Genomic DNA, 22,204 nt, shown 5'->3' on the forward strand with positions numbered 1-22,204 from the left:
ACGAGGGACGAGAAGAATTCTGCTCCCTGAAGACTGTCGAGGGCGCTGTCGATGCGCGGCAAAGGATAGACGTCTTTGCGCGTTACCTTATTTAACCGACCGTAGTCAATGCAAAAGCAAATAGACCCATCCTTTTTGTGAACGCGAATGACAGGAAATGCCCAGGGACTGTGCGAAGGTTGAATAACATCACGGCGCAGCATACCTTCGACTTGGGTGTTAATGACACGATGTTCTTCGGTAGAGACACGGTACGGTCGTTGACGTAACAGCTGATGTGAACTGGTGTCAATGTAGTGCTGCACTTCTGACGTGTGGCCCAGGTGAGGTAGTGAAACGTCGAATGAACTTCTAAAGTGGTGCAGGAGATCGAGAAGGTCGGCCCATTCGGCAGGTGTGAGGGTATCGGCGATGGCACTTGAGAACGCATCCCTGAACGTGTCCTCAAGCACGGAAATCGAAGATGGTTGGCCGGAGTCGACATCAAAGGAGTCTCCAGAGACGTCAACCAAAGACGAAGAGTCGAGGAGTTCCATGAAGCCAAGGCATTCACCAACGAGCAATGTAATAGGTGCGCAGAGGGGATTGTAAAAGTATATATTGCTGCAGCTGCCAGCCATGTCAAGCGTTGCAAAGGGTAGTGGGGATGGCGAGCGACGCAAACGAAATTCTGGGAGGCCAGCACGAGCATACGGTTGGGGGGAAGGAGCAGCGTATTGGCGAAAGGGCTGGCTGCCGTACTGGAAGGGCCGAGCGGCGTCGGCGAACGCTTGAGGGTGACAGCGGCAATATCGGGCGACGTGTCTGGGAGTGCAGCAAGAATAACAGATGGGACAATTCTCAGGCGTCCTCCAAGGATTAGCTCTCGGTGCGGTCCAAGATGCAGCATGGGCTTCCGGTGGCGCCAGTTGGGACTGGGTCGCGAAAGACGCCGCGGAGGCCTGTGTACTGCCTGCGTGTACGTAAGCGGCGCAGCCACAGGGAGGACTGGCTGCGCATAGGTGAGAGGCGTGGTGACAGGCTGCACTGCCAGCGCAGAATTGAGATTCGCAGCTGCAGGCGGCTGATGGTGCGCGGAAGGGACAACTTGAGCGACCTCTTCGGAAATGAGAGTGCGGAGCATGTTTGGAAGACGTGAGGTGGGCTCCTGAGTGAAGGGGACTAAATAAAGTTGGCAGGCAACTTCATCACGCACGAAGTCCGTGACCCACTGAAACAATGAGGATGGATCGTACATGCTGTCAAGGCTCGCCAACGAGTCGTCATTTCCCAGTGCATGCCGAGTCGAAGCGCATTGCTTCCTTAACTCATCGTAACTTTGGCATAGGCTGACGACTTCGGACACAGTGCACGGATTCCTGGCTAGGAGCATCTGGAATGCGCCATCATCAATGCCTTTCAGTATATGGCGAATTAGCTCAGCTTCGGGCATTGCGGCGTTGACTCATTTACAAAGGTCCACGGCGTCTTTAATGTAGCTCATGAACATTTCTGGCGTCTGCTGTGCTCGGGTGCGCAAGTGTTGTTGAGAGCGCAGCTTGCGAACAGCAGGTCGGCCGAACACTTCTGTAAAGGTTGTCTTGAAGACTGACCATGTGGGTACGTCACTTTCGTGGTTGTGAAACCAGAGTTGAGCAACACCAGCCAGATAAAAGATGAATGACGTGGGTTAACTTCGCTCAATCATCCCACTTGTTGTGCGTGCTCACCCGTTCATATGATGCAAACCAGTCTTCTATGTCTTCGTTGTCTGCATCACTGAAGATCTTGGGGCCCCGCTGTCGTGGAAGGCCAGTGCAGGTGATGGCCTGTGGCGTCGGCGCCGTTTGGGATGAGCTATCGGTCATGGCGGGCGGTAGCATTCTTGATCGCAGCTCCAGGGTTTCAAGCGTCGGGGTTTGAGTCCCAGCACCTCCACCAATTGAGAAGTTTATTTGCGGCTCCTAATGCAAAGGCACAGCGACCGGGAACAGCGAGACAGCCCAAAGCACTGTCCAAAAAGATGCCATCAATCAACAGCACGAGACGAACCGAGTTGTGCATTGGCGATGTGGCTGTGCCGCGAGACGAGTATTCTTCTTCACACTAATTTCATCACTCCACCTAGTCTTCTGTCCTCACCGGTTGCATTTTCCTTCTCTTGGTACGCATTCTGTAACCTTAATGGTCCAACAGTCATCTAACCGGCACATTACATGACCTGCCCAGCTCTATTTCTTTCTCTTGATGTCAATTAGAATATTGTCTATCCCGTTTGCTCTCCGATTCAAACCGCTCTCTTTCTATCTCCTAACATTATCCCTAGCAAACATCGTTCCATCGCTCTTTGTGCGGTCATTAACTTCTTCTCAAGCTTCTTTGTCAGTCTCCAAGTCTCTGCCCCATATGTCAGCCCTGGTAATATGTATTGATTGTACACCTTCCTTTTTAGTGATAATGGTAAGCTTCCAGTAAGGAGCTGACAATGCCTTCCGTATATGATACAACCTATTTTTATTCTTCTATGAATTTGCTTCTCATGAACAGGGTTCCCTGTGATTAATTTGCCTAGGTAAATGTACTCCTTCGCAGACTCTAGAGGCTGACTGGCAATCCTGAACTCTTGTTCCTTTGCCGGGCTATTCATGATTATATTTGTCTTCTGCATATTAATCTTACACCCCACTCTTACACTCTCTCTGTTAAGGTCCTCAATCATTTGTTGTAACTCGTCTGCACTGTTGCTGAATAGAAAAATGTCATCGGCAAACCGAAGGTTGCCGAGATATTCGCCATCGATCCTTACTCCTAAGCCTTCCCAGTTTAATAGCTTGAATACTTCTTCCAAGCAGTTAGGAATGGCCTGCCAAGGTGCCGACATGCAAAGTTTCTCAGCCAGCTGCAGCAGCCGGGTTGGCGTTTTCTAGGAACCGACCGTCCTTTTCCAGCCTCTTGGCATCACAATGTCTGCTGTGTAAGGAGGACAATATGGCGCGTGAGCGACTCTCCGTCGCGGGAATGCCGAGTTGAGGTCGACGAACCGGGCTTTGTTACTGAACTCGCCACCGCCGACCTGGTCTTTCGGGAGTGGGGGAATTCCCGAGGGAATGTATTTGGCGGCAATGTCCCATGCGCCTTTCAAGACGCAAGACAATGGAGAACCACAGCGGCCACGCTGCGTGGGTCAGCTTGAGGAATAAGAGGCGCCTCCTTTGGGCAAGACACAGTTCTGCGAAGACCGTCTCACCTCGGTGGGGGCAGTGAAACCAGTGCATACGTGTGTGTGAGCCCTCCTCCTCCAAAAGGGCGAGTCAATTACGATTTTGTTGGACGCTACGATTTGGCGGTGAACTGCCGTTTTCCCTCACCTAGGGATCTAGGGAGGACGGAGTGTTTATAAGCAGCTGTTTGTCGGCTGCTAGTGTGTGCTCGACCAGGAGTGTGCTGGGTGTGTTTGGAGCTTCGTGCTCGTATGCTGTATGCTTCGTCTTGCATGCTCCATTTGGGAGCAACGCTAGACTGTCGAATGTATCCTCTGTTTGAATGTAAATATCTGTAAATAAATCCTGCTCACCTAGTTCCTCCCAAGTTCCTCCCTAAGTCCTCCAACCCTTCAACTGGATGCCTGCGGTGAGATCGTCCTACAACTCTTACAGCACGCAGTGAATAGATTCCTTCTTTATAGGTATCTTCCTGCTTTTCTTGTGTAGAATTACGGTAGCAGTAGAACCTCTGTAGATATTTTGTAAGGTACTTACGTAAGCGTTCTGTACTCCTTGATCACGTAATGCCTCTATGACTGCTGGTATCTCTACTGAATCAAATGCCTTTTCGTAATCTTTGAACGCCATACAGAGAGGCTTATTGTACTCTGCGGAGTTCTCGATAACCTAATTAATGACATGGATGTGATCCATTGTAAAGTATCCCTTCCGGAAGCCAGCCTATTCCCTTGGTTGACTAAAGTCCAGTGTTGCCCTTATTCTATTGGAGATTATTTTAATAAATATTTTATAAAATACTGGGAGTAAGCTAATGAGCCTACAGTTTTTCAATTCTTTAATGTCTCTCTTTTTGTGTATTAGTATAATGCTCGCATTCTTCCAGTTTTCTGGGACCCTTGCCGTCGATAGACACCTCGTAAAAGAGCCGCCAATTTTCCAAGCATTATATCTCCTCCATCTTTGATTAAAGCAACTGTTATTCCCATCTTCTCCTGCCGCTCTTCCTCGTTTCATGTTTGGCAAGACCCTTCTGACCTCATCGCTAGTTATAAGAAGAGTTTCTGTATCCTGTTCATTTTTAATGGAGGTATCCCGACTCCTCTGGGTATTGTACAGGTCAGTATAGATTCTTCCACTGCTTTTACTATATCTTCGAGATTGCTGATGATATTACACTGCTTATCTTTCATTGCATACATCTTTGTTTGTTCTATGCCAAATTTCTTTCTCACTGATTTCAGGCTACGTCCATTTTCTACAGCTTCTTCACGTTATAGTTCCGAATATCACTTACTTTCACTTTCTTGATCAGTTTTGACAGGTCCGGCAATTCTATCTTATTTCTCGAGTTGGACACTTTCATTCTTTGATGTTTCTTTATTAGGTCCTTTGTTACTTGGGAGAGCTTGCCTAGTGGTTGCCTTGGTGCCTTGCCTCCCACTTCAGTTGCTACCTCTGAAGCCAGCATCGTTGCTGTTTCATGCATTACCTCTATGTCATCATCATCTCTCTGTTCTAACGCTGGATATTTGTTTGCAAGTACCAGCCTAAATTTGTTTACCCTTACTGCCTCTAAGTTGACTTGTTTCTTCTTGACCCCATTTTGCTCTCTCTCTCTTCAAATTCAGGTGAATCCTAGCCCTCACTAACCTATGACCACTGCACTTTACCATACCTGTCACTTCTACATCCTGCACTATGCTGGGATCAGCAGAAAGTAGGAAGTCAATTTAATTTCTTGATTCATCATTAGGGCTTTTGCAGGTCCACTTTCTGTTGCTATACTTCCTGAAGAAGGTGTCCATTATTTGAAGCTTATTCCTTTCTGCAAATTCTACCAGCATCTCTCCTCTAGCGTTCCTAGAATCGACGCTGTAGTTTGATAGCGGTTTTTTGACTGATTGCATATTTTTGGATTTTTCTAAAGCTTTTGACAAGGTTAAACATGTACTGCTACTACACAAACTAAACGCACTCAACATTGACCCGGGAGTACTCAGCTGGATCCAATTGTTCCTTTCTTCTCGTTCCCAATTTGTTGCAACTAATGACTCCACATCTCACGCGGCTCCAGTTGAAGCCGGTGTTCCACAAGGGTCTGTTCTTGGTCCTCTTTTATTTTTAATAGATATTAACGATTTACCTGTTAACATTTCCTCACAAATTTGTTTATTCGCTGACGACTGTGTTATATATCGAAAAGTGACTAATGCACCTGACATAGCTACCCTTCGATCCGATTTAAATAACATATCTAACTGGTGCCTCACTTGGTGCATGGAATAATATTAATACATAATAAATAATAATAATAGAATACATTAATAAATGCAAATCTATGCGGATTTCTCGTTCTAACACAACTTGTCCTACTTACGCCCTTAATGACTGCCCCCTTCAATCCGTTACATGCTACCGTTATCTTGGCATTCATATAACTAGCGATCTTTCTTGGAAGCAGCATGTACAGTATGTAATATCTAAAGCTAACCGCTCCTTAGGATATTTGAAGAGAAATTTTTCGCTTCCGCCAGTTTTATTAAAACTGCTGTTGTACACGACATACGTCCACCCCCAATTAGAATATGCCTCATCCGTCAGGGATCCTCATCAGATCGCATTAATTAACGAAATTGAATCAGTGCAAAATCGCTCGGTTCGTTTCATCTTAGCTAACTACTATCGCACTGCTACCGTTACATTAATGAAGAGTGCCCTTCAAATTCCATTATTATCTCTTCGCAGAAAAGAATTGCGCATTTCCCTTTTTCATAAAATCTACTACCATAACGCATCTCTTCGCCCTCTTTGGATCCAACCTGTGCCTTATTATTTGGCTCGTCGTGATCACGTACATAAAGTTAACGTACCCCGTCATAACACCGTCGCGTGCTCACAATCATTCCTTCCTAGGACTGCAGACGACTGGAATAATCTACCTACATCATTAGTAAGCATCAGTGACCCCCACTCTTTTTAACAATGCACTAATCAACATAAAATAATGTATGGTGGCAAATGGCATAATTATGTACTTATTCCTGAACATTGTCTGCTTGCTAAAGTGTATTCTTTCTGTATTTTTATGTTATGTAAGTCTTATTTGTTATGAATGCATTACTACTTTTTTTTCATATTGCTTTTGTTCCCTGGAAATTCCTTGAACTAATCCTGCATTTTTTACTCTTTGAATGTATTCTCGCCCCTCCCCTCTGCAATGTACAATTATGTACCTTGAGGGTATCACAAATAAATAAATAAATAAATAAATGCGGTAGAATTTGTCAATGTTGCCTGCTATGTCCTTATGGATTAGGAATCCTACCCCGTATTGCTTCTTATCTAGGAAACCTCTATAGCAGAGGACATGTCTGTTATTCAGCAATGTATAAGCCTCACCAGTTCTTCTAATCTCACTAAGGCCGATAATATCCCAAACAATGTCTGATAGGTTCCTTAAAGAGTCTTGCTAAGCCAGCCTCACTCGAGAGGGTTCTGGTGTTAAACGTTGCAAGGGTCAGTTTCCATTGACGGCCTGTCCGGACTAATAAATTAGAAGCCATACAAAACCACGCCAGTCGCTTCATCACCTCCCAATAATTAAATTAAAGGGTTTTACATGCCAAAACCACGACCTGATAATGAGGCACACTTTAGTGGGAGACTCCGAAAATTTTGATGACCTGGGGTTCTTTAACATGCACCTAAATCTAAGTACATCGGTGTTTTTGCATTTCGCCGCCATCAATATGCATCCAGCGTGGCCGGAATCAAATCTCACGACTTCGTGCTTAGCAGCCCGAAACCATAGCCACTAAGCAACCACGGTGGGTCTCAAAACACTCACCAGAAATCAGCGCCGCAAGTCTGAAACTGTCCGTTTCCTTTCTGGCACTTCAATCACATTCTCACATTGCCCGTCTATGTCTTCTTCAAGGCAAAGACACACACTATCATCCAAAATGAAGCCACGCATTATTGAAGCCACCTAACCAAATCTCAATGTGCCTAAATCACTCCCATCAAATTGTACACATATCTGGCCGAACATCAGCTCTTACAACCTCTTTTTTTCTTAGCACTATAACAGTGTGGAACTCGCAACCTAACCATATAAACGAGAGAAAGGGGGTTAACCGAGGGCCCCAATTTTCATTAGTCATATCATAAGAAGCCAACAAACACCGACACCAAGGACAACATAGGGGAAATTAAGAAACTATGAATTAGTGCAAATGAAAGTGGATGAAAAAACAACTTACTGCAGGTGGGGAACGATCCCACAACCTTCGCATGCGAAGTTCGTCTGTGAGAGTCAGTGAATCGGAGGTTCCTGTAGAGGGCGACGGAATTTCGCCGTCAAGAGCCGATATCACAATCGTTCACAGGCGAGATGCCGCCCAAAGACATGCCTCTGGGAAGAATTTGAGTCGAGCAGTTAAAGTTAAGGACAGTGAGCGAAGCCTGATCGCCTGTAACAGTGAGCACCAGTATGGGGAACGGCCAAATTTCTTTCAAGCAGTATGTCAGTGGTGGGACATAGTACACACACGCTGTCAGGAACACATGGAAACGACAGTAGAAGGATGTCTGTAGTGGCGTGTGGTGACAGGCGGATGTCTTTGGGAGAGCATAACCATGGTTGTGTGACTGGTGGACTACAGCAGCCATGGGGCAGTTCAAGCCGAATGATACTAGACACGCAGTCAAAGAGGGCTGAATGGGACAATAAAAAGTCTAAGCTGAGTATAACGTCGTAAGGATATTGTTACAGAATGGCAAACAAAGCAGTCAGGCACCCCGTGATGCCAATGCGAGCGGTGCACATACCAAGCACGGTAGGCGTTTCTCCGTCGGCGACATGGAGGGTGCTTAATCCAGCGGGTGTGAGGACTTTGTTTAGGCATCAGCACAATCGGGCAACCATCAAGAATACAACGAGCTGGTGCCGAACGGGACTGATGACATCGGAATTACGACGGCGGACTGTTCCAAGGAGCACGAGCATCATTGTTTGGCTGTTACAATGCCAATGGAGGCTAGTAACAATGCTCGCCCTGTTCGGGGCGGAATAACTGATGAACGGAGGTTGCAGAGGGGAGGAGAAGTACGGTTGTTAAATGGCGAGCAACGTGACCAATACGCTGGCAGGCAAAACAGATTGGCCAGTCGTCTGTGGCTCGCTACTCGGCTGGATTTCGGTAGTGTGCAGGATACCGCAGACCAGCCAATAGACCTGGAGCATGAGACAGCTGTGAAGTGGCAACGGCACGTACAGAATTAATTCCAAGATTAGTGAGTTCTTCACGGACTATTGCCTGCACAAATGGTGTTGTAGGCAAGTTGTTCGGTTCACTGGGACAGGAAACAAGGGCTGCAGGAGCCACGGCTTCAAGTTCTCGCCGCACTATCCGTGTCAGGTCATCTGACGAAGATGGTCGCTGCACTCCTAGCCTGTTATCACAAGAAGTTGTCGCAGCTGTGTTCTGCATACGTGCGAACGGCGTTGCGATGCAGCGACTTTTGGTCTGCTCAAAGTGTTGACACTCTTTAATGATGTCCTGTTCTCTTCCACAATTTTTGCACATGAGCAGGTTGAAAGCACTGTGAGCAATCCCCTTCAGTACATGCCCAACCTTGTCTGACTCAGCCATATCGCTGTCAGCCTTACGGCAGAGAGCCAGTACGTCCTGGATGTAAGAGGCGTACGATTCTGTGGACGTCTGGGCACAGGTCACAAGTTTTTTCTTAGCGGTGCTCTGCCACCTGCAGGACAGCCAAACAAGTCCCTCAGCATCTGTTTACACATGTCCCAGTCGTTAACCCCTTCCTCGTGGTTGTCATACCACACCTTCGCTGTGCCTTGTAGGTAGAAGACCAAGTTAGCCGATATAATTGTCGGATCCCATTTGTTGCGGGCACTTATACACTCATAAGTGGCGATCCAGTCTTCCACGTCGAGGTGGTCGGTGCCGCAGAACATTCCTGGATCCTGCGAACGAGCCACAACCGTCAAGGTTGCAGGCGTTAATATGGGCCGCGTCATGTTGGGTCCTGTTTCATCCGTCATGTAGTCCAGTTCGAGGTGTTGACCCCTGTGGAACTCCGTTGTTCTCGTGAGTACCCAGCACCTCTCACCAATTTGTTATGTTGCAGAAGTCACATATAAAGATGCATTTACAATATTTACAAGAGAGACAATGATGTATAAACAAGATGGCTGTAGAGACCCGATTCCACATCTACACGTAAAAGCACTTGCTTCTGACTGGCGCCACTACTGGTTGCTCCGTAGCAATATGAAGCGAAGTCTGCCAAGGTAGGAACGGCCAGGAGTGAGCACATGCTGGCAAGCGCGCATGTGCCGACCTTAAGTTTCACGTGGCTCTAAGCTAGTTGAGTGTTTAAAGCTAGTCGAAATTAGCAAGACTCGATGGCTATGACACCGATAAGGAAGGTGGCCAAACTTTAAGTTCCTACTGGGGGAGCCTGCCACGGCTGAGCGAGAGCTGACTTTAGTCACTTCTTCCGGAAGTACGCAATTTGTATAAAAATTTGAAAGTAGAATTTCACCTGGATCATCCTGTTTTTTATAATGCATCAATAAATATTACCAGCAACAGTAGGAAAAAGTGCACTGATCCAAGCATTGTTCTTGACTGATGTCAGCTATTGGCCAATAGCAACCGCGAATGGGAATGGGAAGTAGGGTTCAGTTGAAAAAAAAAAAGTGCTGGAGAAAAAGGTGACTTCACGCTCCACTTGCAAGCTCCATGCGCTATGCACGGCTGCAAAATTTGGCTGAGATGTTCACAGCAGCATATGCTATCGCAGACTGTTTTCTCACCAAACCCAAGGGGTGGCTCTGGACTCCTTTAAGAAACGATTAAATGAATGAAAAAAGTAATGAAAATACTATGGCAATAGCAAGCATCAGTATAAACTAACGTCTAGTGATTTCTATGTTATCCATTCTATGCGATGTCATGATACTCTATTTAACAAATCTTCATAATATTGAATATTTAGGAATTATGTGTATGGTACAACCATTTCATTCCTATGTTTTAATGCATCCCCCTCCCATCTCTCATGCAAGCAGTCAGGTGTGCCACTTCAAGCACTGGTCTCTGGTAATGCTGGCAAAAAGCTCACCGTAACCGCAGAGCCACATGTTGTGTCTGGGCAATAATCTTCTCCAGGATGGCTTCACTGCAAAGAGAATAAATACCACTGCGTAAGGAACACAGCACTACTGGCTCTAGCAGCACGACCACCGCAGCACAGCACAACCAACTGCAACTGGAAACTAAGGAACGGGCCAGGCTACTGATGTTTATGCCGGCTCCAGTTTATTTCCTTAAAGGGACACTAAAAGCAATTATTGAATCAAGCTAAAGTGATAGTTTAATGCTCGAGAACTTTCAAGGCATCAATATTATAAAGAACAGAGCTTTAGTGATTGAGAAGTTGAGATAAATGCAGAACACGATTTGAGACTCCCCTAGCCTGATGATGTACGCACTTCCCTTTATAATACTGTCCGTAGTACTCAAACACTCATAATAAATAGATCATTGCATAGCATTTTAAGAGGGAAGAAAATGTACCTGTCTACTTCTATTCGATTCTTAGAAAAAAGAACTCATTTAAGTTACCCTTAATGACGACGTGGGTGGTCGAGAGGTTGTTTCATTTTCACTTGACTGTGCTGCCCGCACTTTCGCATTTCAGTAGTTTTGTTATCACCTAGTGCTGAGCTGGTTTTGCGAGCTCATGAAACACACACAAACTGCAGGTAGCAGAGAATGCCACGACAGCAGCATCAAGTGCAGCATTGCCAGCCAAGGTGCCGTTCTCAGGGTTGTGAACGAGATTTATCGCGATGGGAAATTGTGTTTACCATTCAGTAGGTGTTTTCCCTTCCAGTTTCCACTTTCTTGGCTTGGTTCCTGGCCAGGTTTTTGCATTTTATGCAGAGAACCATAGTGCCGGCTGTCAGGTGCCATTTTATTCACGGATGGCAGTAAAATTCGGTGATGTGAATGCAACGTCTCTACTCCCTGCTCTTGGGCAGTGTTTTCTTGGAATGAAACAAGTACTGCAACATTTCTGTAGTAGTATTTGAACAGTCCAAGTTACCTAATATTTGCATTTATTTATTTATTTATTTATTTATTTATTTATTCATTTATTTATTTATTTATTTCAACATACTGCAGCCCCTAAGGACTATTGCAGGAGTGGGTAGTAGAAAATACAGAGACGGCAAAGGAGAAAAACAAAACAAGGTACAATAAAAATCAGTGGTTAACAATATTCAAGAGGAATTCAGCAGGCACTGAAGTTCGAACATGACTGGATAAAGCATTCCACAGTTCTGTAGACCAGATATTTTATAGCCTCGTAGCATGAGTAGCACCGCTACTCCTAACACCAGGCACTGCCTCCTGGTGAGGGCTGTGAGACAGCGGGAGAAAGTGGCTGCACTGGTGTTGCGCGGTCACATGTTGTCGTGCTTTCACATGCATTCTTGACACACATGCTGAACGGGATGTACAAAGGTTATTCGTTCCAAGTCGCACTGCGCCATCGTCAGCTGCCCATGTGAGAGGCCTGCCATCAACATTCACGGAGACACAAGTTTGTGTGGAGTGCACTCGCTGTGCGTGTAAATTTCTTGCAGCACCCGAGAAATGACACTATAGGATAGTGGCTTTCAACAGAAAAGACTTCATGCCCAGCAAGCTTGCTCAGGCACATGTTCGTATTGTTGAGGTAAGCTGCGCATGCGCCTTGCCTGTCTATGATGCGGGCCTGCGATGACAGCAACACGGTGCCCTTCCCTTATTGTGGGTCTGCTTGGTTGACTTTCCAGACGAAAAGCCCACAGGGGTCGATCCGCACCCAAAACATCGTTTTGAATACGAAATAAAGTTAAGCAAAATGTGCTAAGTGCACGTGCCGACTTTATAACTGGTTCCCTCCACTGCAAATAAACAAGACTGCACGGAACTTCACGGTTTTCATGTCCCGTGTTTTTCACGTGAAAGAGTGTCCGCATTCAAATAGTACTTATGACCGTGAAAAGATAACGCAGCCTACAACTAGCATGCACAGAAACAGGGCTGCACACACATCAATGCCTCACTTGATTTTTTTTCTTTCTTTCGCGGAATGTGTGGGTGCTTAGTTGCAACTGACTGCCATGCAATGGCCACATAGAAAAAGCAACCGAGTTTTTTACAACCTCCGAATGATAATACCAAAACAGCAGCAATGGCTTGACAGACCGTGGCTGGTAATGCCAGCAGCTTCCACGAGCAATCATCTAGGTTGCGTGCAGCAGACTACCCCAGGTACTGTGTCACCATGGCTTGTAACAAGCTCATAAAATGGTTCAAACAGATGAGCAAAAGAGCCCTGCCATGAAAAGAGCTCTGCCATGAAAAGCCAATTGTCATGCCATACATATGCAAGTTGTTGCATAACCTGAATATTGCTAACAGATACAACACTGACTTGGAAGGTTTTTGGTGCGAGCTAGTTGGTATGGGTCATTCATGTTAAACAGCGCCAAAAGCACATGGACAAAAAAGAGCACAGGACCAGCGCCGACTGCCAACATCATCTCTATTGCAGCCCGAAGAAATATATACTATTCGCAACAGGCTTAAAGAGAGAAAGGAAGAAAGGGAAGACAAGTCACTGTTAATAACTACTGCTGCACATGCGTCACAAACGTAAAACTATAAAAATGTAAAATACACAATACGTAAACAATCGAAACGGATTAACTTCTAAGGAACTTAAGTTTCTTATCGCAAATAGCCACAGAAGGAGCGCTTATGCAAGTGGCTCCTAACTCACAAATAGAAAAGGCCTCAAAGATTTCCCTGGCCATGCGATCGCTGTACCTTCTCAGCAAATGTGTGTCTTTTAAGCGAGCTCTCGAGCTCTCAGAAATGCTGTCGTTCGCTCTTGGCCCCACTTGATGTCCAGCAGCTTTGCTAACCAAGTCCATCGGCTTAAGGCAAGTGGCTATCTAGCACAACTGCTGTCATCCTTGATGGAAATCTGATTGCAAGAGGGTAGTTCCCCCATGAAACCGTGCGAAGTGGTAAAGGACATCACCAAGACTGTCGTGATCTCGTATGTACACTGTATGTCCCACCGCATCAAGAAGGTCGCAGGCTGGGCTGGTGTTACGGTGGTGTTTACCGCTCCTAACAAGTTGGGAAGGTTGTGCAAAAAAGTCGACAATAACCAGCAAACACCTGGACTGTGTAGCAAGAGACATACCACCAAGCCTGTAGATCGCAATAATAATGTATCTTATGCCATCCCCACCTCATGCGGCTGCACTTACATAGGGCAAGCAGGATGCTGCTTTGATGAACGTTTACATGAGCATGCATATTGTGTCCAGATTAAGGCCAGTAGTAATCTAGCCATTCGTTGTGCAAAGTGTGGCTGTTCACCCCGCCTAAAAGACACATTTGCTGAGAAGATCCAGCAATCAGAAGGCCAGGGAAATCTTTGAGGCCTTTTCAATTTGTGAGTTAAGAGCCACTTGCGTAAGCGCCCCTTCTAAAGCGCTTTGCGATAAGGAACTTAAGTTCCTTAGAAGTTAATCAGTTTCGACCGCACACATATTGTGTATTTTACATTGCGCAGCAGGAGTTGATTGAAGATGACTCACCATCCCTTTCTTCCTTTCTCTCTTTCAGTCCATTGCAAATAGTATACATTTGTGTGGGCTTCAATAAAGATGTTGGTAGTCAGCGCTGGTCCTGTACTCTTACTTGTCCGTGTGTTTCTTTTCTTGTGCTGTTTAAAATGAATAACAACATTGACATAGTGTTTTCCTCCTTGGCTAGTCTATCGAGAATATGTAACAGTGTTAGAACTAGGCTAACAGAGGAAGACAGTGGTGTGAGTGCTTATGGTGTTAGACATGTACATTTTTCTGTGCCATATAAAGTCAGCGTTGTTTAAAAGCTGCCATTAGCTTGTTGAAAGGTGTACGGTGGTCAGAGCGGCAGATACAGCAGTGCGAGATTAAAAGAACTAGTTCGCCTCATTCCTACTTAACAGACCACTGCAAGAGGTGCAGTTGTTTGCCTTGTTTCACTAACACCATCATTCTCACCCGCAGCCACAATCAGCTTAACCCAGAAATCATAAACCTTTCATATTTGTCAACTTCAAATCATTATAAGCCAACCAACAATATCCCTAACACATGACGAAGTAGAATATCTGCTGCATTCTAGTGCCTTCTAATCTTGTAGTATTACGATGATATGAATTCATGTTTGTATTGCCCCCTACTTTTATGTTTTCTACTTTTTGTTTTGATATGCCGTTTGTTTTCTGTCCACCAGGTGGCATCGAGTCTTCGATGCCAGCCTTGAATTCCTCAATAAAGCTTTTCCAAGTGGTCAATGCACCTTTATGATTCTCAAGCTACAGAAAATCAGTCCCGGTAAAGAAAAAATACTTTATTCATGAGCTGCGCCAACATGGTTGTAGTGGCTCGGTGCCTACCATGGTGCCTGAGCCAGCTGTCCTAACCTGCATTACTGGTGAATATGAGTGGTTCAAACTGCGGTGTCCAAAAGCTAGGTTGTCTCGATCTGTGGCTGACCTGGCTAGTGCCACTTCAGTGTTGGCCTTGCCCACTGGTTTTGGTGCTGGACCGATCAGGTGAATGCTCCTTTGGAAGCTCCCGAACAGAACCAAGGCGTCTAGCGCGTCTAACACACCACATCTTGCCAATGTTGTTTTGAATAGGATAAAAGTGCAGGGGATAAAATGAATGAATGAATGAATGTTAATTTATTCTCACGGACAATAGACAGAAAGGAACCGGAATGAAAAGCCACAAAACGTGGCCTGAAAGTGTTCAAGGCCCGACAACAGGCATGGAAAACTAACACAGCAAGAGTGCACCACCAGCATAAAAAAAGAAAGCTAGAGAGAATAATCTCTCTACCCATGACACAAATACGAATGAAAAGACTCGTCACAGTCCGAAACAGCCAATCATCTTGCACCGTCTTCCTTTTGCTCTGCTTTAGCAGCTGCACTGCTTAAGTGCTGCGTGACACAGTCGACTTGCGTTAATTAAATCCCGAAAGGATTGTTAAAATTGGTCGATTATCCTCGAGTTAAACAAGAGACAGAAAAAACGGCACAACACACCACTAATTCAATTGGCAGTATTTTCCCAATTCAAGCATGCCACCTCCCCCCCGCCTCTCTATGTGTGCAAAGCAGAAGAGATATCAGAGCTCCTACACAAATCTGACCCACACCCAATTTTCCAGCAAAAAAAAAGTTATGCATGGCTCCATGTCTGGCAATAGCAAAAGATGAAACTGATGGACGTTATCTCCACAGAGCAGAAGTTTATTTTCACTTGGTTTACATTGTTATAACTCTTGGACAGCACTTTAACGCTGTCTACGAACCACAAAACATCCTCTGTGGGGTGGGGCATTGCTCAAACAATACCGCAACAATCGCGAAGAGGATGGTGGCTAATGCATGTAGCTGGTACTGCAACATATGTAACTCTCCAGAACCCCAAAAACATGTAACGCAACATTTTTCCCCTAGCTTACAACGTAAAATAATTTACGCTATGAATGAGCTTTCGTAATGGAAGACTAAAAACAGCATGTCCTCGTCATCCTGCTGCACGAGCATGGTGGTACACGAGAACTACAGTAAAGCTGCTGCTAAATAGTGTATTTGCATCAAGCCCAAAATGATGACAGGTCCCGGCGCGGCCGCCCAAGCATGTGAAAGCACGTTTGTTGCTTTGTTTCAAAACACCTTGTGCTGACCTTGTGTTTTCGTCATCTCAAATGTTGTCGTTATTGTGAGACAATGCCAAATCTTAGATGCTAGCGGCGCTGCTTTTCTCCTGGCTACGATGGCTACGGTGGCACGATGTCGTGACACCCGTCTGTGTGATAGTGGCTGAACGTTTGGGTGTGCGTTGAAGAAGTGGTTAAGATTTTATGGAATCCCCCACTACGAAAGGCCATCACTGTCTTGCCGAAGAGTGTGGAGGAATTCCCAGTCGACAAGGAAAATGATGTCTGCTGCGAAGATTCAGCAGATTGCAACAGCAGAAGATGCCAACTGAAAACACGTGAATATATCCCTGCTGGAAGCATTTTTTCCTGCTACGGACTCATTTAGAAAGCAGTCAAAACTAGTATAGAGCATAGAATTAACTTATACCTTTTAGCTAGAGTTCAACATCAATAAGTTAAACAAAAGAATAAAGACAGGAAGCCGAAAAATTTACGTTGAATTTGCTTTCAGCATTCTAACATAAAAAGGTAAGTGAATTCAAATTTACCAGAGAACTAAGACCAGCATGCACACCTGTGAGCCACATGCGCTCCATTGAGTAATCAAAGTATTGCCAGCCCAGAAGCATTGAATTTCTTTATTTACGCTCCTTTTGTCCACTGATGGGACCAACAATGAGAAGTACGTCGGGGGGTCCTGCAGCCAATGGATGAACTGAGGAAGCACATCGACGCTAACAGCATTGTATCTGCCCAGTAGTTTTTTCTGCATTATACTTGAGAGCTCTACACCCATGTCTTATTAGAATTAAATATTGTATAATTCTATTTGTGCGTGAACAGTAACTGTACTTGAAATTCCTGCGTGGTCAAATCGTCACATGGTGTTCTGCTTTTCTTCTCGAAAGCATTATTGTTCTAGGTATTGGATCAAGGAACAAGATGTGCAGTCATAGAGCAGGTTTCAGAGTCAGCAAATGTAACGAAAACAGACAGCATGTTCGACTGGCCGTTTGAGAGTGCTCTCAAAGTACTCTCTCTGATTGTATACGACAACCATGACGCTGCATCACAGAGACAAATGATTATAACACAAATGGTTTCCAGCAGAATGCACTGACACAGACAGATTTGTTAACACTATATAGGAACATGCCTATTGTCATGGTAAAGCTTAGCTGTGCAGATCTACAACCTTTGAAGATTCACAGAAGCGCCCGGAAACAACTAGTTTCATGCTCCGTGATATTCACCAAAAAAATGAAATAAAGAAATCAGTATCTATAGGCTCAAGCAAAAAAAAAATTTAAAAATTTGGCCACTGAAAAAAGTCAGTGACAGTTTATCTTTACAATAACATTCACAAAGAAAAAACAATTTTATGGTTATGGTTGCGTCATTCTGGATTTGGTAACACTACATCAGAACATGCCTGTTGCAGTGGTGGAAGAGCCATTTCACTTTGCGGCGGAGATCCTGGTGCAGGCAAAGGGACCGATTCGGTGCAGCAGCAGCAAACTCTTTTGGCGCAGGGTCCAATGTACGTGTGCTTGCCATATACCATGCAAATTTTAACTGATATAGTCAATATGTTGTGGAGACGTGCTTGCGCAAGGGCTTACCCTGCAAGCACGGTCAGAAAAGGATGTGACGCAAAGAGCGTTACGGCCAGTTTGTCAATATGGCACAGAGAAGGCAGCAGACAGATCACAAAAAATTGCCTGTGGTTTAGCTCTGGCTAACCCTAGTTGAACTGCAAAAGCAAGAGCTGCATGGCTATGCTTGTGGTGTTAGCTTGTGGTTAAGCGTTTGGTTTAGCTCTATTGTATAGACACGGCAAGACACACTGTGTGCTGTTATCGCCTGCCTGTGTGCGGCGTGTAACGTCACGACAGATAGCTGGACAACCACTGCGAGTGCCAAGCTACTTGTGACACGTGACGTCCCCAGAATGTATATTATCGGCCAGCACAATAAACGGGGGACTTTTTCCCTTTTGTCACCTGGACCGCAGCTCGTCAACTGTTCCTTCCGACACGCATACGCGACACACTCGCATGCCGTGTCACCACATGGTGTCAGAAGTGGGCGGTGGTCAACTATCTCGCTGAGGCTGTGGACGGTGGCATTTCCAGAAAATGGCAAACAAGCCCGCAACGGTAATCCCCGGGCTCCAGCAGCCACCACCGCTGGACTTTGACAAAACGTCAGAGTGGCCGGCGTGGATCGACCACTTCGATGACTACCGCTTCGCCACAGCTCTCAACGAACGTTCGGGAGAGGCCCAGGTGCGCACGCTACTTTACACAATGGGACGCCAAGCCCGCGAAGTCTTTGCTACATTTGAGCTGACCGACGATGAAGCAAAAAGTTACGATGTCGTCAAGCAGAGGTTCAACAGTCATTTCGTCAAAGAGCGGAACATTGTTTATGAAAGTGCCTGCTTTCACAGACGCCAGCAACGACCAGAAGAGTCGGTGGATCAGTTCACAACCGCACTTCACGTGCTGGCAGACCGCTGCGACTTTGGGGATATGAAGAAGAGACTCATCCGGGACAGGTTTGTCGTCGGGCTCCGGGACATGCAACTATCCAAGGCCTTGCAGATGGATCCGCAGCTGACATTGGCTACGGCGCTGGCCAAGGCTCGCCTCAAGGAAACCGTGCGTCAGCAGCAGCAGAGCCTTCGACCGGAGGGTGCCCACATCGGGAGCCCGCCAGAACTTCAGGACGAAGGTGCCATCGTGGACGCCGTAGGCCACCAGAAACGCCCGCAGCATAAAGAGGGACGGTGCCCCTACTGCGTCGGCGACGCGCACCCGAGGTCGACGTGCCCAGCCAAAGCTTCCAAGTGCCACTACTGTGGTAACAAAGGACATTTTGCGAAAGCCTGCCTTAAGAAAGTTGGGTCAGCGCAAAGAAAGGTACGCGTCTCGGCTGTCGAACATGGTACCGGGGAAACTTTCATTGGCGCGATTGACGCGGCCGGGAAAGCGCGCTATGTGCAGGTTCTGATAAACTCTGTGCCTATCTTTGCTAAAGTTGATTCGGGTGCAGAAGTGTCGGTTCTACCTTCTACATTTCCAGGATTGCCCACCCACCTGGATAACGCAGACGAGGTGCTACAGGGGGCTGGCGGGAACAAGCTCAATGTTCTAGGCAAATTTGTCGCAGAGATTGCGTGGAAACAGAGGACTGTCCGACAAACGTGCTATGTCGTTAGCCCTCTTCGCGACGTACTTCTCGGGCTGCCAGCCTTAGAGGCTTTAGGTATCGTTAAATTTGCCGACTCGCTAACTGCAGACAAGCAACGGTATGAGACACTTTTTCCGCGCATGAGTCGTAGTCTAGGCACTATTCCAGGAGAATACACAATCAGGCTACAACCGGGCGCAATTCCACATGCCATAACCGCTCCGCGGCGAGTGCCGATTCCGCTCATGGAAAGGCTAAAGCAGGAAATCGAGAGACTCGTGCGCATGGGAATAATTAGAAAGGTAGACGGCCCCACGGATTGGTGCGCAGGAATAGTCCTGGTAACTAAACAGTCGGGGAAACTGAGAGTATGCGTCGACCTCACAAAGTTAAATAAGTGCGTCGTTCGTGAACGCTTCACGCTACCTACGGTCGAACAAGCATTAGGCTCTCTGGCGGGTGCGAAATGGTTTTCGAAGCTTGACGCCTTCTCAGGGTTCCATCAAGTCCGACTAAGTAGGGACTCTGAAGAACTAACTACGTTCTTGACTCCATTCGGGAGGTACTGTTTTATCCGACTACCGTTCGGAATTGCGTCCACTCCGGAGTATTTCCAGAAAAGGATGTCGGAAATCCTATGTGGCCTGCCAGGCGTTGTCAACGTCATGGATGACATTTTAGTGTTTGGTAATACGAAAGCCCAGCATGACGAACGTTTAGCTGATGTTATGTCACGCCTAGCTAGCGCAAACGTGACTCTGAACAAAGAAAAGTGCCTGTTTGGCGTTAATAAACTGAGATTTCTGGGCCATATTCTGAATGAGAACGGAATTGAGCCTGATCCAGCGAAGGTCAGCGCTATTAAGAATCTAAACGCACCGAAAAATGTCACTGAACTGAGAAGCTTGCTCGGCATGGCCAATCACCTAGGTCGCTTTTTGCCTCACCTGGCGCAAACTACCGCTCCGATGCGTGCTCTTTTGCACAAAGATAGCGAATGGGTCTGGGGGTGTGACCAAGCAAAAGCGCTGAACGAGCTTTGTTCTGCGCAGTGTATGGCCATGTACAATGCAACGCTTCCTACCATCCTTTCAGCGGACGCATCCTCTTTCGGACTGGGAGCTGTTCTTTTTCAAACGCAGAAAAACGGTCACCGTAGACCAATAGCTTTCGCGTCTCGTTCTCTCACGAACACAGAACGGCGATACTCCCAGATAGAAAAAGAAGCGCTTGCGCTCACGTGGGCAGCCGAAAGATTTGACGAGTACATCCGTGGCCTAAACGTTACCTTTGAAACTGATCACAAGCCTTTAGTGTTTTTACTGGGCCAGATGGCCATTGATGATATGCCCCCTCGAATTCAACGCTTCCGGCTACGCCTTATGCGCTATCTTTTCACGGTCCAGTACGTTCCCGGCAAATCGCTAGTCACGGCAGACACCCTCTCGCGATCCCCTGTAGCAGGCAGCGATTCTGAAAAAGGCTTGAGTGTGTCAGATATCACAGCGTACTCTAAGGCGTGTTTGCTTGGCTTGGAAACGGGGGACAATTTTTTATCCAGAGTGAGAGAATGTCAAATTAATGATCCCGTTTGCAAACACCTGCGCAGACTGTGTAAAACCAATTGGCCAAGGAAACCGAATGTTCCTTCTTTCCTCATGCCTTACTGGCAAGATAGAGCATGCCTTAGCATAATTGATGGTCTCTTGTTGAAAGGAACAACGCTTGTAATCCCACAGTCTCTAAGAACGGAAGTGCTGTGTAGACTACATGATGGGCACCAGGGTATCGTGCGTTGTCGTAATATTGCTAAAGGTTCTGTCTGGTGGCCAGGATTGAGCACCGATCTGGCACAGTTCGTGAATCAGTGCACTGTTTGCGCACGACATGCCCAGCAACTAGCCGAGCCCATGATAGCAACCGCAACACCATCGTTTCCTTGGGCGAGAGTGGGAGTAGATCTGTGCGTAATCAACGGCCAGGCATATCTTGTCGCCGTGGATTATCTTTCACGTTACCCTGAGGTAGCCATTCTGCCTTCCACAAAGTCGGGCACGGTCATTGATAGACTGAAAAGTATTTTTTCTAGGCATGGAATCCCTGAGTGCATGGTGACCGACAACGGTCCTCAGTTCGTGGCAACTGAGTTTGAACAGTTCGCTATGTCATACGGGTTTCGCCATGTCACCGTGAGTCCGAGGCACCCGCAGGGCAACGGGGAAGTAGAGCGAATGGTTCAGACGGTTAAGCACCTCCTTCTGAAGTCTAAAGACCCTTATCTGGCATTGTTGGCTTACAGGGCGACGCCCGGCATTCTTGGGGTCAGTCCTGCGGAAATACTTATGGGTAGGCGACTGAGGACAAGAGTCCCAATGCTACCATGTCATCGAAATCCGGGAAAAAGCAGCCCGAAAGTCGTGGCCAGAGACCAGACGGTGAGACGGCTGCAATGCCGCTACTACAACCGACGCCATCGGGCCAGACGGCTTCCCGAGCTAAAAGCAGGTGACTTGGTCTGGGTGACAGATATGCAATCCAAGGCCACAGTCCTCGCACGAGCACCGAAACCGCGGTCATATGTAGTGCAAACAGACGACGGCGTTTGCCTCCGCCGAAACAGGAGAATGCTTAACCGTCTCCCAAAAGAAAGGCCGCACATGGAAACTTACAAATTTCCAGAAACCGCGGAGCAGCCGAGCGCGGCACAATTGGCTCATAGCCCAGATGGCGCGACTGCAACAGATTCAGCGGGGCCTCCAACTCGCGCGGTGGCCAGTGGTGACCCCACTCCCACTGTAACACGGTTTGGTAGACTGGTGAAGAAACCCATTCGACTGGGCTTTGATGAGTAGTGCTTTGGTGTTTAGTGTTCAGTGTTTTTCTAGTACAATATATGTTCTCTGTCTTGTATTTTCGAATGTTCTTGTGTGGTGAAGAAATCCATACGACGTGACTTTGAGTAGTTTGCTGTTGTTT

General features: G+C 46.6%; 1 protein-coding gene across 2 annotated transcripts in view; it reads right to left on the bottom strand.

Annotated features, from left to right (window-relative positions):
• Positions 1-22,204, bottom strand: part of MED17 (mediator complex subunit 17) — a 305,063-nt gene that overhangs the window by 114,170 nt on the left and 168,689 nt on the right. For both annotated transcript variants that reach the window (XM_075698299.1, XM_075698300.1), the window contains exon 11: positions 10,359-10,415. In XM_075698299.1, the coding sequence (XP_075554414.1) occupies positions 10,359-10,415 (57 nt within the window). The remainder of the gene's footprint in view (positions 1-10,358; positions 10,416-22,204) is intronic.

This window comes from Dermacentor variabilis, chromosome 7, assembly GCF_050947875.1.
Source record: "Dermacentor variabilis isolate Ectoservices chromosome 7, ASM5094787v1, whole genome shotgun sequence".
NCBI classification, from domain to species: domain Eukaryota; kingdom Metazoa; phylum Arthropoda; class Arachnida; order Ixodida; family Ixodidae; genus Dermacentor; species Dermacentor variabilis.